This window comes from Solea senegalensis, linkage group LG1, assembly GCF_019176455.1.
Source record: "Solea senegalensis isolate Sse05_10M linkage group LG1, IFAPA_SoseM_1, whole genome shotgun sequence".
NCBI lineage: Eukaryota > Metazoa > Chordata > Actinopteri > Pleuronectiformes > Soleidae > Solea > Solea senegalensis.
Window position 1 is genome coordinate 29866917 of NC_058021.1, and position 16028 is coordinate 29882944.

Genomic DNA, 16028 nt, shown 5'->3' on the forward strand with positions numbered 1-16028 from the left:
ACTTGTCTTCAAAATGTAAATTTCGACATGTTTTAACCCTTTAACACCGAGCGAATCGGTGTGCATTGGGTTGGGTTATTACGGTAATTTCACTTGCGTTGTTTCAGGAAGCCAGTGAATCAGCGTCTTTGTCGCAAGAGAGGAGAGAGTTGAAAAAATGTCTGTAAATAGTTCCCATTTTTCTCCTGTTTTTGGACATTGAGAGAAAAGCTCCAACAGATATCATTTTGCTATATTGTCCCAATTTCAAATTTAACATGCAAAATCTGGTGTTCATGTACAACTGTGGTGTTTTATATATATTGAAAAGTTATTGGGCAAAAGCACTCACACACGGGATGTTTTTTGGCCCTTTTATGGTTAAAATAAGCACAAAAGTCCAGACGGACATTTTGAGGCTTAGGTGTTAAAGGGTTAGGATTAGGCCAAGTCGTAATTATGACTAAGCTCAGAGTGAGTCGCCAAGATATGAAAGTAAGTCATTGCAATGTCCTGACTGTGACTGTGTCTCTGTGTGTGTCTTCCAATATCAAATGTTTGAGACAATGCAACTCTACTCGCCTTTAAAATTCTCATTTACTGACTCCCAGTGGTGTAAGTCCTCAGTCAGACCATTGGGAGTGAATTAGGGTCCAATGTCTTGCCCAAGGACACTTAGACACACCACGGATATGAGGAGCTGAGACATCCAACCATTGATTTGTGATTGGTGGACACAGATGCTACAAGCAATAGTATTTTTATTGCAAGTAATTGCTTCTACATTTAGTTGTTCTTTCGTAGCCAGAGGTCCAATTACACAATTGCATACCTCCTTAATACAATCTATAACTTGTCAAGATACAAATATTGAGGTTGATCAAATCACTTTTTTTAATTCTTGATTTAATTCAGATGATTTTCATGAACAATGTCAATGTCATGCTTCCATGTACAATATTTTGCCAATATCTCAATATTAAGTCAAAACCCCCTTTTTTTCATTTTCTCTTATAGTTTTATTCATCCACCGTTTGTTCAGATATTTACAGGTTTCTTTGTTACCAAGAAAAAGTGCATTTTCTTGGCATGTGAGTCGAATAGTATTCCAACAGAGAATCACTTCACGCTAAACTTTAGAGAAATATTTTCCTTTGTGTCAAGGCTATTTCGACCGGTGACATACTAAGTCCACTGTCCTTGTACAGCGGTTGCTTGCGGTGTCTCCATGTGATGAGAGTGATGCGCGCCACAAACATCATGCAGGAAATAGCCAGAATCAAAGCTGAAGGGAGAGGAAAGAAAGAAGATGTCACATATATATGAATGAGTTAATAATTCATAGACAGATGTTATTCGTCATGGCCACACATGAGCACCTGCAAAAATGTACATGGGACTTTTAGGGGAGGTGGAGTTGTCGAGGACGCCGGACAGCCACAGGATGACCACGGGATAAATGGTGACGATGTAACGCACGTGCTCGTCGAGGTAGAAGTTCTCCAACAGGAACCTGAGAGACAGAAACAAAAAGCCTTGAGCGTGGTGCGACGTCTCTCGAGGAGAAAACACTCCTAACAGTTAAATGACATGACACAGTGGGCACATGGGGGGGGCAGGCTCACCAGGCGAACAGCTCCATCAGAAGCAGCATCAGTGACAGCATCGCGCAGTCACATCTCGACGTTCCTCTCTGATGCTGTAAATATATTGTCAGGTTCAGTAGAGTGGAGACGGTCCCCCATGTAGCGTACACAGCCACTCCGTTCTGCACCTGATTCAACGCAACGAAAGAAGACTTCAAAAACTTGAAGTGCAAGCATTTCATTATCTTTAATGTCTGAGCCAAGATTGTACACTATATATATTTATTAGGGCCTGTGCACTTTGTGTATGTGCAAGGAATCTATTGTTTTCCTACTTAATATTAGAGCCCGAGCACCTATTGTTATTCTAGGAATTATTATTATGTTGAAACTGAAGGAGCTTCTTCTTCTTTTTCCTTGAAATAAATTGTGTTTTTGAGGCCTTTCCCATGCCCTCAAAACTCACAGATTTTTGCGACCGCATCAGACCAGGTAAAAATTTACATCTGAATGAGTTTCGAGGAACATGCAGCGAAAATTGGAAATAGGAGGGGCAAATAACTGCTTCAGTCAAACATTCATGTGAACAACTTGACATGAATTGTTTGCTGTGTCCTTCATGTAAAAGACCTGACTGAGGGAGCGTCTGTGTGTATGCACCAGCAGCGCAGGGGCAGGTGAGGACAAGAAGCATACGGTATATCCTATCCAACTGCTGAATGACTTGGTTAAAATGAGCAGCACAATTCACTTCTCTGGGCAAACGTCAACCTGTTTACAGGCTTCTCTGTTTTTCTTGACATAAAACAATTGATCATTATATTTAAAAGTCACGCACGACAGTTTTAAAATGACTTTTGGTTGATTGGGTGAGCCTTCAAAATCTCATGTGTTGCTTCTGTGGCATTTTGTTCTCATCCTGACGCTCAGTCGGCACAAACGATGCTGGTGTGTCACATGACTGTATCTATAACCCCCTGTTTTAAGTCAAGTGCAAGGCAAAGCCGGACTGGAACCCAATCTCAGAGGTTGCTGAATGGCCTAATTCTCGCCTCCTTATCTCAGACCACAGTTGCTGTGTGCAGAGACTTTGCAGTGTCAGTTGGACTGAGGTGAGGATTCGGACGACTGAGCTTTGAAACCTTATAGTTTATCAGCCGTTCACAGTGGGACTCAACAAGGATGCAACTTTAAAGGAGGGATGTGACATGTTCAGTAAAACACAGCTTTATTTTTGATGAGAAGAAGTTCACCACTGTTTTTGTTTTAAATCGGTTAAACACTTGTTATAAATGGTTACACAAACCAAGGTTATAGTTTGGGATTTTTCATTAGTTTTAGTTTTTATTTAGTTTTGACTTTTTGTTTTTAAGATTTGTCAGTTTTAATTAGTTTTTTAGAGCAGGTTTGCTAGTCTTTAGTTAAGGGTCAATAAGGTCATAAGTATTGTGTCATGAAAAATATAACAGTCTACAAGAGAGTAGACTAAAAATGTGCATCATAGTGCTGAGGTGAGATGCAGTTAGTGTGTCAGGTAAAAACCAAATCGCCAACAGACTAAAAGACACATGAAGTGATGAACATAACAACATAAATAATAACTAGTTATTAACTTGAGTCGCTGCGTGGTTTTCCTGCAGTGTGACCTGAGCAGAGTATTGCAACAAGGCAATATTACTAAAACCATAAATAGAACTATATATTTATAACTAAAAATAACTCAAATCTAATATGAAGTGTATTTATTTTTTCTCTGCTGTGAATTTTGAAAGGTTATATTTGAGACACAATACTTTTACTTACTACCTTTTTGAATCTTGCACCTGGCAAGTACTCCGTATTACAAAAACCTAAAACTATCTCAAGCTGTCTGAAGGTCAACGACAGTCAACAGTGGATCTTCACTGGGCTGAGAGCGCCCTCTGATGTCAGAGGAGAAGATTACACCTCATGTTCCCCCATTTTCTTATTGTTATGGGGTATATATTTATTTATGGCTAAAAGTCCACAATATACAAGCATATCATTATTATTATTATGACTTGGCACGAAATATGCTTTAGCCAAGGATTAACATACTATAAATGATATTATTATTTTCCTTCTATAAACTATGCAACTCTTATATTTAGGTCTTTAGTTGTAAGGCTGATATTTATTTGAAGAAATAAAACTAAAGTAGTCCAATTCGAGTTGTTTTTACCTCCTCAAAAAATTACTTTTACATACATTTTAATTTGACTTTATAATTTGATTTTATTTAGCTTATCTCCGTTTGTAAAGTGGTGTTCTTCTTTTGTCAATGTTTCAGGACTGTTTCAAATAAATAGGTGAAAAAAGGTGGGCCACAGCCTTATTGTTGGGTATCAACAATAAGCCCCGCCCCTCAGACGGCCCCGCGCTTTCGCATTTCCTACTTTCTGATTGGCTGACCAATTGGCGCGAACATTCAACTTCCTTATTACAGCTGGGACTTCCACTTAGAGTCCCGTGAATGCTGCAGAGGAGAGGGGAGCGCGAGAGAGTTGGTCTCTAACGTAAGTTCTACTTTATATACTTTTGTGTCTGCTCTCTGTGTTTCACCACTGACAGCAGTGACAACAGTTATCTGCTTGTCAAGTAAACGCTTACATTTCCTGGTTTTACGCGTCATTTCCTGCTCTCGTTTTTATCTCTGTTTACCGACAGGCTTCCCGCTCCTTGCTGCATCACCCGCACCCGGATTCAGTGGACTGGACTGGATTCGGTGTTCTGTTGTGAGTAGTTGAAACCTGAGACCCGAAATGGTTGCCTTAAATTTCATACAGGTTTATGTCCAGTGACTAACATTTGATTTGTGTGGTGTACTTTTGTTATATTTGTGGTGTTTGTATAAACCAGGTTTAAAAAGTGTTTTTACTCCTCCCCCAAAAAATAGCGTAAATCCCATTGTGAAAAATGGGTAAAGACTGTAAAAGGTCTTTGGTTTAATATTGCTTACTTTTGGAGTTTGAAAGTTGAGAGTTTGTTTTGAGTCTGAAATGTGTTGTTTGAAATGTTGTGTTACATGAGCAGCAATTGTCATTTCTGTGCATTTTGTTATGGTGTGCGTTTCTTTGATATGGTGACGTATTTGTTTTGAGTTTGAAATGTTGTGTTACATGAGCAGATATTGTCATTTCTGTACATTTTGTTATGGTGTGCTTTTTTTGGGGTATGTGATGTATTTGTTTTGAATCTGAAATGTACCTTTTGAAATGTTGTGTTACATGAGCAGATATTGTCATTTAATGTTTCTGTATTGTATTATGATCTGCTGTGATATATTTTCTTTTTTAATTTTTATTCCTCTGTATAACGTGATAGATTTTCTTTTGCTTTTCATTGCGAACATATGGGTGTTTCATTTCGTGACATTTGAAAATGTGTTTTGAAGCAATGTTTTTTGGTGTGCAGTGTTTTTTTTTTTTTTTTGTGTGTGTGTCAATGTTGTACACGTCTGCTTTCGTCTCTGTCCTCTTTCCCCTCTTCCCTAAACCCATCTCCACCTCACCAGTCGGGTGGGCCGTCCCAGTCCATAAAAGAACCTGCAGTGGCAAGTATATCAGGCTTCTCCTTTTGACATGGGTGATGTGATGATTGCTGCTGTGTTTGTTTGTTTTTCAAAATTGTTTTCAAGCAATGTTATTAAATGCTAACATATGGGCGTTTCATTTTGTAACATTGGAAAATGTGGAGTTGTGTTTTTTTCCAAATGTCTTTGTTAGATTGTATTTGTATTCATTAACATCTGCTAATACACAAAATGTTCCTCAAAGCGACGACAAAATATTCAAACCTCAAAGTTGCTGCCACAGCAACACAAAACGTTACACAAAGCGCCAACAAAATATTCAAACCTCAAAGTTACTGCCACAGCAACACAAAACTTTAGATATGACGTTGCACAAAATAAACATTAATCAACACTTCCACCACACATAATGGACTCCTTGTGGTCCTCTACTAACAAGTGTTTTACATTTGTGTATTGTGTCTTTGGTTGTTGCTGCTGTGCTCTTTCTTCTGTGTCTACCTCACCTCCCTCTTGTCCTGTCCCCCATTTTCCCTTTCACCCCAACCGGTCTAGGCAAATTGCCGCACATCTTTGAGTCTGGTTCTGTCAGATTTCTTCCTGTTAAAAGGGAGGTTTTTTTTTCTCTTCACTGTTGCCAGTAGTGCTTGCGCATTATGTGAATTGTTGGGTTTCTTTTCTCTCTAGTAAAGTAGACTTCACCCCATAGCCTATATGTGTAACGGACTCTGTCCTAACAGACTCACAGTCCTGTCCGGCTGTTTGTCTAATTTGGGGGACAGGACATATCTATGAGAAACGGTCCTTCAGACACACTTTGTTCATATTTGCATGACAAGGATCTGAGACAAGGAAAGGATGCAGCATCAGTCTCTGCAGGACGGAGACGATAGAGTAAATTTGTCCCGAGTTAAATTTTCTGTTTTTATGTTTACAGAAACCGGTGTCTGTGTCCACAGTGGGCTGGATTTTTTTCGCTGACTGAACTGGATTTGGTTTACCTGTGTGAGTAGACAGACTGATTTCTTTATATTTTTGATCATTCTTTGTCTTTTCTGTCATCCTTTCTGTCCTTTTATTGCTTTCCCTTTCCCCTTCCTTGCATCCTTTCTTTTTCATTTCTGCCATTGCTCCATTTTCATTCATTGTTTTTCCTTCCTCTATCCCTTCTTTCATTTCTTTACTTCTTTCATCCCTGCCTTCTTTCCTTCTCTTACATCCTTTATTGTTTTCCTTTCTTTCTATCCCTTCCCTTTCCCTTCTTTCTTCCAGTCCCTTTTTTTTTTTTTTTTTAAGTTCACTGTTTTAGAGCAACCAGCAGGGGGCATCACAGCCACTTCACAACATCAGCCTCAATGTGGTGAAGAAGCAGAATAAAAGGAGTTTGAGGATCCTTTTTTTTCTACATTAGTAAAGCTCTCTAATGATTTTATATTTTTTTGTTTTACTTATGTTTGAAAAGTTTATTCGTCATTTATAATTCACATTTCAACCGAAAGGTCTTTAGTTTAATATTGCTTACTTTTGATTCATTACATGGTGTACTGTGGGGCTTTGGTTCCAGTGTCAAATGTGCCGTTTAAAACTTTAAAAACTTAAGGGAGCTGGTAACTCTAAAAAAGGTTTAAAGGTTTATTAACTGTAGAGTTTCAGTATAAACCTCTTTAAAAAAATCAACGTAAATCCCATTGTGAAAAATGGGTAAAGACTCTAAAAGGTCTTTGGTTTAAAATTGCTTACTTTTGATGTTTCATTACATGGTGTACTGTGGGGCTTTGGTTCGAGTGTCAAATGTGCTGTCCTACAAAATGGTTGTATAAAATCTAAACGGGGTCTGGTTTACCCCAAGGTTCATGCGTGTGGTGTGTGCCACAAAATAGCTTTGGCTTTCAGGGGCAGTTGTTTCATTTGGTATAGTTGTGGTCTCGTTCTCTCAAATTTGCTGCAGCACAACATTTAAAATGGTGACTTTCTACAATCAACATGGTTTTGACTTCCAAGCACTGCTTGACAGACTTCTAACACTGGTGTTTCATTTAAAGTTGCTTACTGTGTTTTGTTTTTTTGGTGTGGTCATGTATTTGTTTTGAGTCTGAAATGTGTTGTTACATGAGCACATATTGTAATTTTCTGTACTTTTGTTATGGTGTGCTGTGATTTATTGTTTAATTTTTATTCATCTGTATAACGTGATAGATTTGCTTTTCAATGTGAACATACGGGTGTTTCATTTCGCGATATTTGAATTTGTTTAAAAGCAACGTTTTTCTGTGTGCAGTGTTTGTTGTTTTGTGTCAATGTTATACACGTCTACTTTTGTCTCTGTACTCTTTCTCCTCTTCCCTAAACCCATCTCCACCTCGCCAGTCGGGTGGGCCGTCCCAGTCCATAAGAAGAACCTGCAGTGGCAAATATATCAGACTTCTCCTTTTGACATGGGTGATGTTTTGTTTGTTTTTTCTTATCTGTCCAGAATTGAGACCCAACCTGGTTTTGACCTTGTGGCGATGCTTCCAGACCTGCAGTGCTAACATACATCCGTTTCATTTCGCGACATTTGAAAATTGTTTTCAAGCAATGTTTTTCAATGCTAACATACAGGTGTATGTTGGCATTGAAAAATTCCAGATGGCTATTACAGAAAAGGTATTTTAATTTTTAGTTTTAAGACTTTAATCTTTCTACTTTTATTTTTTTTTTTTACTTTGCTTAACCTTTAACGTTGTATCTGTCTTTATTAACATCTGCTTAAACACAAAACGTTGCACAAAGGAACGACAATATTCAAACCTCAAAGTTGCTGCCACAGCAACACAAAACGTTACGCAAAGCGACGACACTACTCAAACCTCAAAGTTGCTGCCAGAGCAACACAAAACGTTACACAAAGCGACGACACTACTCAAACCTCAAAGTTGCTGCCACAGCAACACAAAACTTTAGATATGACGTTGCTCAAAATAAACATCAACATCAACACTTCCACTGCACATAATGGACTCCTTGTGGTCCTCTACTAACAAGTATTTTACATTTCTGTGTTGTGTCTTTGGTTGTATTTTTGCTCCTGTGCTCTTCTGTCTCTTCCTCTCCTCTTGTCCTCTGTCCCCCAGTAAAGTAGTAAAGCACTCTTTATTTATTTTTAATTTTTTTTACTTAAGTTTGAAAAGTTTATTATTTTTCATTTATAATTCACATTTAATTTTTAAGTAGCATCTTTAAAGGACAGGGATTTATGAACAATAAGTTATTGGTGTTTTTTTACTTTGTTTAACCTTTAGAAATGTATTTTATGCTGTTGTGTTTCTGCTTAGTATTGATGTATTTTTTAATCTTGAATCTCTGCCTTTTGTGTTTAAGGACACGTATAGATACTTGTTCTTGTACTCAAGTATCACTTTTCTGTACTTTATACAAGACATATGCTGGACATGCAAACCTACAAAGAAACCAGATAGATTGATTGAACTTACTGCAACAACTTTTTGTCCTGACATAATTAACATGTGTGCCAACTTTCGTTAATGTACGTGAAACATTTAAAAAAAAAAAATCCCCTGATGAAAGCGCCGTTCCATTTTCCTAACCCACTTCCAATTTTCACCGATCGATTTTCACATGTAAATTTTCACCAGGATTGTTGCGGTTGCAAAAATCTGTGCATTTTGGGATATGTTCAGGCCCTCAAAAATGTGATTCATTTGGAGGATGGAGAATAACGCCTTCAGTTTCTATAGTGCTCTACGCACCTTGTGCTCGAACCCTGATAAATAACCCTCAGAGACACATCTACTAACAACATAACATAACCAATGTTATGTTTATCTTGCTCTAGTTTTTGTTAACTATAATAACCTTGATACAAATACAGGTTGTTATTATTACTTGTTTATGTACAGTACATGTGTGTATTTGTGAAGCTTGGAGGTGGTTGAATTTTTACCAATATTCTGATCAGCCAGAGATCCATATTGTGATATTTGTGCAACCAGGCGGCGTAGATCTTCAGCCCATGACAGGAGAAAAATAGTATTGCGTAATTGGCGACCGTCATTAATGCTGATATTATCAGCTGTGCCCGCAACAACCTGTAAACACAGAGAAAAACAAGCATCCCAGCTGTTGTGAGTGACTGGCGGAAGATGTTGCCTAGAAAAAGAGGAACATGTGAGGGCGTGAACTTGCACACTCACTCTCTGTCAAACAAAAACAACCACGCGATGTTGAAGCAAATGCTGATGATAAGAGAGGCATGAAATCCATAGGGTAGCACTGCAGGCAGCGTGTACAGCCAGTCATATGCAGTCCTGTATGGAGTGAATACAACATCGTTATAGGGGGAGGGAGGGAGGGAGCAAACAATCTGTGCCTTTAGGGAAATATCCACACACTTTTACACAATGCCAGAGCAATCTGCAACACGTAAAGAGAAAATGACTGCACAGAGAAAGACTAAATTGCCCCTGGACGAGGTGAAGTCATTTTGAGCGTGCAATAATACAAGAGAATGAGATAAAAGTATGAAGAAACACTGTAAATACTTACCTTCTGCAGAGTCCCACAACAAAGTATATAAACATGGAAAATAACCAAAAATACATGAAATCCCAAACAAACAGAGTCCATTGTGCAGGAGTTATCGGTGTTGTATATTTCAGTGTGACGTCCTCCATGCTCTGCTGGAAAATACCTGAACCAGAACAAGCACATTATTTTGTTTCTTTTCTACACATAAAACTCTAAAAATTTTAAACTAAAATTTAAATGAATCAAATTATGTGGTAAATATTCACCCGATTTAGCACCAAAGCCCGTCAGAGTGTTTAAAGTCATTGCAGCCATGAACAAAGCCAAGCCGAGAAACATGAGCACGACGCGGGCTGGGTTGTGGTTTACCATGGTGATGGTGTGAGGGTTTAAAGTCCGCGAGAGGTTAAAACGGCCCGTTTAGACCCAAAAAAGCAGCAACTTTCTCCATACGTAAAAAAAAAAACCACAATCTACACTTTCACTTTGACTTTCTGCTCAGTCTTGTGTCTGCCAGCGGAAAAGGACAGTTCCTACACCCCATCCTGACATGATATATTAGATCACTATGATGTGTCATGTCTTTTTATGGCCCTGCACTGTTATCTTCCTCTGTCATAAATAACATGTCACTTCGCTGTGACACACAGGGTTAAGAGTACAGGCCACACACAGAATTCCAGTTAAAATTAGATAAGTGTGAGGAGCAAAACACAAAAGATTATCAGCAGGTTTGACTCACTATTCCAAGTTAAATCTTAATGACAGGTTTACTCAGAATATCCACCCTTTAAGTTATAAAAATGTAACTCTCTCTCTGTCATATCCATAACTTTGTCCACAACATGTGTTAAGTGACACATGGCTTGGTTTGCTTTCTCCTTTTTTTGTCTTTGGAAGATCTGTAGATTCCAAATGGAAGTGGCCTGAGAATTGAGCCCTGACGAACTCCACCTGTTTTTTTTTTTTTCTTAATTTCCAATTGACAGAAAATATAAACTCTAACTTGTAAATATGAGTTGATCCATTTTAGCACAATGCCACAAAACCTTATCTTAACTTTCACCAGGGGTGTTTCAAGAGACTTTGGGGGCCTTGAGAAAAAAATGGGCCGGAGGGACCCCAACATTAAACTGAAGCATAGCAGTAAGATTGGGGAATTTGGCCTAAATAGAGTTTCCAATCATGGTGTTGTGTCATTGTCCTTGATATAGCCATTTATAAGATGTAATGGGGTCTTTACAAGAACTAGTAAACGAGCAATTAGTACCAATAATAATTTAGAGCGGTTTATTTATGTGTGAATGTGGGGTGAAATTTATTTGAGTTATACTGACTGAAGGTGTTGTGTGTGTGCAAGTCTCTTCCACACGGTGGCACCACTACATAACATGGCCATAGTAATGCAGGGCATATTGTATGGCATCAGCTCACTGTACTTTGAATCCACATAAACAGAGCAGAGCAGCATAACTGGAAATGAAAAGAAAGTACATATACTGATATATATCTGTGGACATGCTGTCTTACAGAGGCTACTGGACACTTCCAGTTCTCAATCACCCACTTATATGTGCTGTGCATTACCTTTAACATTATGAACGTTTCAGGAAAATGTTTACATTGTCAATCAAGCAAGAAATACAAGGTGATTTTCTAATTATCCCTGAAAATCTCTTGATAATATGCCAACACTTAGAGGAAAGCTCGTAATTACGATGCTGCAGAGGTTTTTAGTGCTCTTATTTGAATACACAAACAAATATTATCAAATAAAATCTCATATTACTGAAAGAATAAGCCAAATAATTTGTGTCTTGATGGAAACCTGCCCAGCTGCTGAGCTTCCTTACCTGGCACCAGATGTTGCCTTGTGCTGTATTTGTGCTTCACATTCAGCAATAATAAATGCAGAGCTAATACTGAAGTGAGATTAAAGGCTTCACGGACACTTGAACTCAAACATCCTAGGATATATATACAGTATACCGGCTTGCACTCACAAGTGAGTCATAGCACTTGATACACGTGGGAGAAAAATAAAGGTTCTGACACTGATGCTATATCAAGTCGTCAGGCTCTTTCTAGGTATGATTATCACAAGAACACTTCACATTACTGTAGACTTTCCAGCGGCGTCCACGGCAGCATTTAGCTTCACTTGTGACGCTGCGTCAGAATGACTCTTTTCATGTTGAGTGACGGATTACTGTGACCCACACTGTTGGCAGAGGACAAGGCCCAATTTGTTGGCCGCTCATCATTTAATGAATGAAATCATATCCAATTACACGCCCGCCATCTTTGATCATGGGCATCCGCAGAGATGTGTGCGTGATGGGTGTTACGAAAGATCAAATTGGAAACACGTTATGATTCACTTTGGCTCGAAGAATCACACGGTGATCACGTGAATGATGATGTCAAAAATGTCTGAACTGACGCAGAAAACTGTTTGTGATTTGAACGCTTGATCGATCACAGGAGACGGGAAATATCTGCAGAAAGCTTAGATTTAAACACTCAGGCATGCCGACGGCTTCCCTGGCTTTGTTTCTGTGCAGACCAGATTGGACAATTGGGACGTTCTCCTCCATGAACCGCAGAGTAATTAGGGAGCGTGGCTAACAAGCTCTGTGTGTTTGGACAGTTTATTTCCTCAAAGCCCCGACCCTGTGACTTTCATGCTGTATTTGCGCACGACATTTGTGGATCCCTGTGGAAGCGAGTCACCTCCTAATGTCACAATTATGCTGCCGTGACCAATCGCGGTGGCTGTGCCAACTGGATTATAAATGAGGACGACAAAGACCAGGGAAAGGTGAGCGCGGAGGAGCTGCTCAATGCAATCAAGAGTCTGTAATTTAGACATATTGAAACGGTGCGGCCCTGCCGAGGCTCGGCATTTTAAAGATACCACGTAATATTCATTTGTCATGATAAAAAGACCATATTTTCAGCTCATTACATGCAAATTATTGTAGTGGAAACTTAAAAAAAGACCAGAAGCAGGCACCACATTTTCTGCTTTGGTGGAAATATCGCAGGGATCACATCCGACCTGTCATCGCACTGGATGAATCTCCAAGTATAATAGCACTTTAGAACGTAAGAGGCTGTCAAAAATAATGTTTTCATTCCTCAAGGACTCTGGTAGCAACTTCTGTCTAATGTGTTGTGTTTGGACATGACACACAGGATTTTTTTTATTTTTTTTTAAATGTCTCTACTTCCTTGTCACTGGGACCTGGGGTTCTGCCAGATTAGTGTGAAGGCTTGAAGTGTGTGTGTGTGTATGTGTGTGTGTCATGTTCTGATTTTGAGGATTAGAGGCCTGAGGTCACATCTTGTCAACTCAACCTAGAAGTGCTATCATCAGTCCTGCTCAGACTCGCTGCTGTGAGAAAGAAACATGTCACAGTCACACAACATGTGCTACCGATGCAAAAGAAAAGCCTTTTATTGTTTTTGACAGCTCAGGAGCATGAATGGCATAAGGAATATCCTGTAAGTGAGGTTATTTTAGCTTTGTGGATGTCATGCTTGATTGATCTCACAGTTAGTTTAGCGAAAGTGTGTTTGAATGGCAGCGTTGTGGGCAGAGCGCTGCCGCTAATTTCTACTGACTGTAGAACATCTCTGCATCTTTGGCTCACAGTGACCGCGCATACAGGCAATCGTGTTTCTTGTTGTGTCGTTTGCTTGACTTGTATGTTTGCGCTTTGTGCAGCAAAGATCAGTGAGTAGTTATGATCGGATTTGTGACAGATACACAAAACGAAATGAAAACACTGGCTAACTCGTCGTACTAAATGGTACTAACCTGGTAAATCCGACAACAAGACTGAAGAGAGATTACAAACTGTATCTCCTTACATCAACCTTAATATGCTGGAGACGAAATGGCTGCCAACCAAAAATATGACAAGCTGCGGCTGCAGAGGCACCGATGTCAAGAGAAATGAGATGAGGTGTGCCTTCGCTGTAGCTCTGGCCTCTCTGGTCTGTGTCATGATTCATTATTTTGTTTTGATTGGATGTATCTCATTAAGGTACACACACACACACTGTAACTGTGGCCGTCGGTGATGGATATAGAGTAATGATCCGTTCCCGATATCCCAGTGTCAGAGCTTTTCCCTGCACCGTCGGCGGCACGTCTCTCATTCACAAGCCTTTTTTTTTTCTTTCTTTCCATCTTCCATGATTTACTTTTATATCCTTCCACCACCCCAGCTTTTTCATCTCTGCATCCAATACTGTCAGTGCGATAAACTCCCAGCAGCACAACAAAGTGATTTAGTGGTATTGTTCGAGCATTTTCAAGTACAGCGATGCTTGATTCCCGGGAAAGGTTTGCATGGTTTAATTTCTCACTGACATTTTTTTTTTGCCAATTTGAAGACACCAGTTATTGTGACGTCCACAGAAATTGTTGCGATTCGTTGTCATGGAGAACAATAATTGCCATATGCATTTTTAAATCACAAAATTCCAGTAGATTTCCTTTTAATCTGTGCACCTTTCTCGAAATTAATAAACACAGGTCACATGTGACCACCGTTTGTAATCAAATGAACTCATTATATCCATTAGAAACCTGTATACATGGCGAAAAAATGTTATGTTATGAGAGTACAGAGGAGAGCAGAGCGGTGTCCTGATTGAATGTGACATGAGAATATCGAAGACTTTACCCGTGATGAGAGAAGCCTTTCTGACACCTGCCACTTCATCTGGGGCAGAGTGATGAAAGAGGTTCGCGGAATGAGAAAGAACGGGATGGAGGGAGAAGGTAAAGGGCAAGGAAAGCGAAAGGAAAAACAAGTGCAGCGAAGCAAAGATAATGTAGTCAGTGTGCGGCCCTCTCTGCACCTTCTACTTGTCACGGAACAGTTCAAGAATACGCTGCCCTTGCCTGTCTCTACCCAACGTACGCGGCAGCTACAGAACGACAACACAGTGACAGGAAGTAACAACACAATTACAGTAGTGGCAAATATGAACACTTCTCTCCCAGGGGAGTGAGTTCACACACAGATATTCACGGCTCTGGTGAAATGAAAGTCTCCTTGAATGTACCGTATAGAAAGCATGAATTGTCGAGGTTGTAGGCGGCGAGAGAAAGACCTCCCCCCCCCTCGTGTCATCAGGAGCGTCATCGTTTCAATTCGTGTTTTCAGCTGTCAGAATGTTTCTGAGCATAATGCACAAAGTTCAGCCTCTGATGTTAATAGCAACGTTGAATGCAGCCGAATGGCTATTGACAGAAAACTGAAATGATGTCTTCGCTCCTTATTGTGGTTCGAGACAAACAGTGCCGCGGTCACAAAGCTACGGCCATGAATGAGACTGTATCATTTACCTCATACAATCTGTGTTTATACACTGATGCTGACACTTTATTAGGTACACAGGAACCCTGGTAACATGGATGGAGTGCTAATGTAATCCTTTGAGGTTCAACATGTGGGTTCAGAGATGCTTTTTACTGAGCGGTTATTTGCGTTACTGTTGCCTAGATGGTGTCAACATGTCTAAGTTGCTGTTATGTGATTGGCTGGTTAGATATTGGTATTATCAAGGCCAGGTTATGCAGATTACCATTGCACAATAGTCATCTGAGAGACTGCTGCACTTTTACATGGTTCTCAAACTGTAGTATGCAAGCTTCCTCTGGTGGTACTTAGAATACTGTTCTGCTTCATGTGATCCTGACCAGCGTGTGTAGAAAACGAAACAAATAACAAAATGATCAAATAAATGGAAATGTTAATAATTAGTCACCTTATCTCTCGCTCCATCTTAATCTAACTTCACTATGCCAGTGTGTGACGTATATGTGAGGATGATGATTAGAAACTGCCTCCTGTGAAAAGTGACTTTGCTCAGCCTGTATTTTAGCATTGGCTATAATGGTGTTACTTCAAGAGCTCAACATTTTCCCAGGTGGTACTTGGTATAAAAAAGTTTGAGAACCACTGCTCTATAGGTTCCTTACATTTCATTAATGTAGTTACACTTGCAGGAAGATTTGTCTGTCACTGTGAGCGCCTCGTCATCATGCTCTTAAATCAAACCGTGGCAGATCAATCACAACACACAGACTTTCATCGATGAGGACTGTATGCTGTTGCTTACTTGGTGTGCACATGAGGACCTGCAAAAACTGCAATCTGACTGAGTTTTAAGGGCGATCTGATTTGAATTGTGCAAGAATTACAGTTGAAAACACATTTTGTGTTCCCACTAGCCATACAGCAGGCCTCTGCCCAGTCACACGCTTCCCTCACTCTCCTTTGATCTGTATGTGGGTTACCGTGGCAACCACAGTCGTTAGGGCCGAGCACGAATGACAGGGGCCGAAACCTATTGTTATCCTT

At 39.7% G+C, this 16028-nt stretch overlaps 1 protein-coding gene across 1 annotated transcript; it reads right to left on the bottom strand.

Annotated features, from left to right (window-relative positions):
- Positions 1–759: 759 nt before the first annotated feature.
- On the bottom strand, positions 760–10197 carry LOC122765306. Its single transcript, XM_044019486.1, has 7 exons — positions 9912–10197; positions 9664–9808; positions 9312–9425; positions 9062–9206; positions 1605–1753; positions 1359–1492; positions 760–1264 (listed from the first exon to the last, which is right to left on the bottom strand). Exons 1-7 carry the CDS (start codon positions 10015–10017, stop codon positions 1116–1118), a joined length of 942 nt encoding a protein of 313 aa, XP_043875421.1. The 5' UTR covers positions 10018–10197; the 3' UTR covers positions 760–1115.
- Between the last annotated feature and the right edge of the window lie 5831 nt (positions 10198–16028).

What these genes read in the sequence shown, in the direction of transcription:
- LOC122765306 (XM_044019486.1), bottom strand. Translation starts at nt 10,017, where the DNA reads ATGGTAAACCACAACCCAGCCCGCGTCGTGCTCATGTTTCTCGGCTTG. An exon ending in GGGCTTTGGTGCTAAATCGG is followed by an intron (nt 9,809 to 9,911) that starts GTGAATATTTAC and finishes GTTCTGGTTCAG; the next exon opens with GTATTTTCCAGCAGAGCATG. An exon ending in GTTGTGGGACTCTGCAGAAG is followed by an intron (nt 9,426 to 9,663) that starts GTAAGTATTTAC and finishes CACTCCATACAG; the next exon opens with GACTGCATATGACTGGCTGT.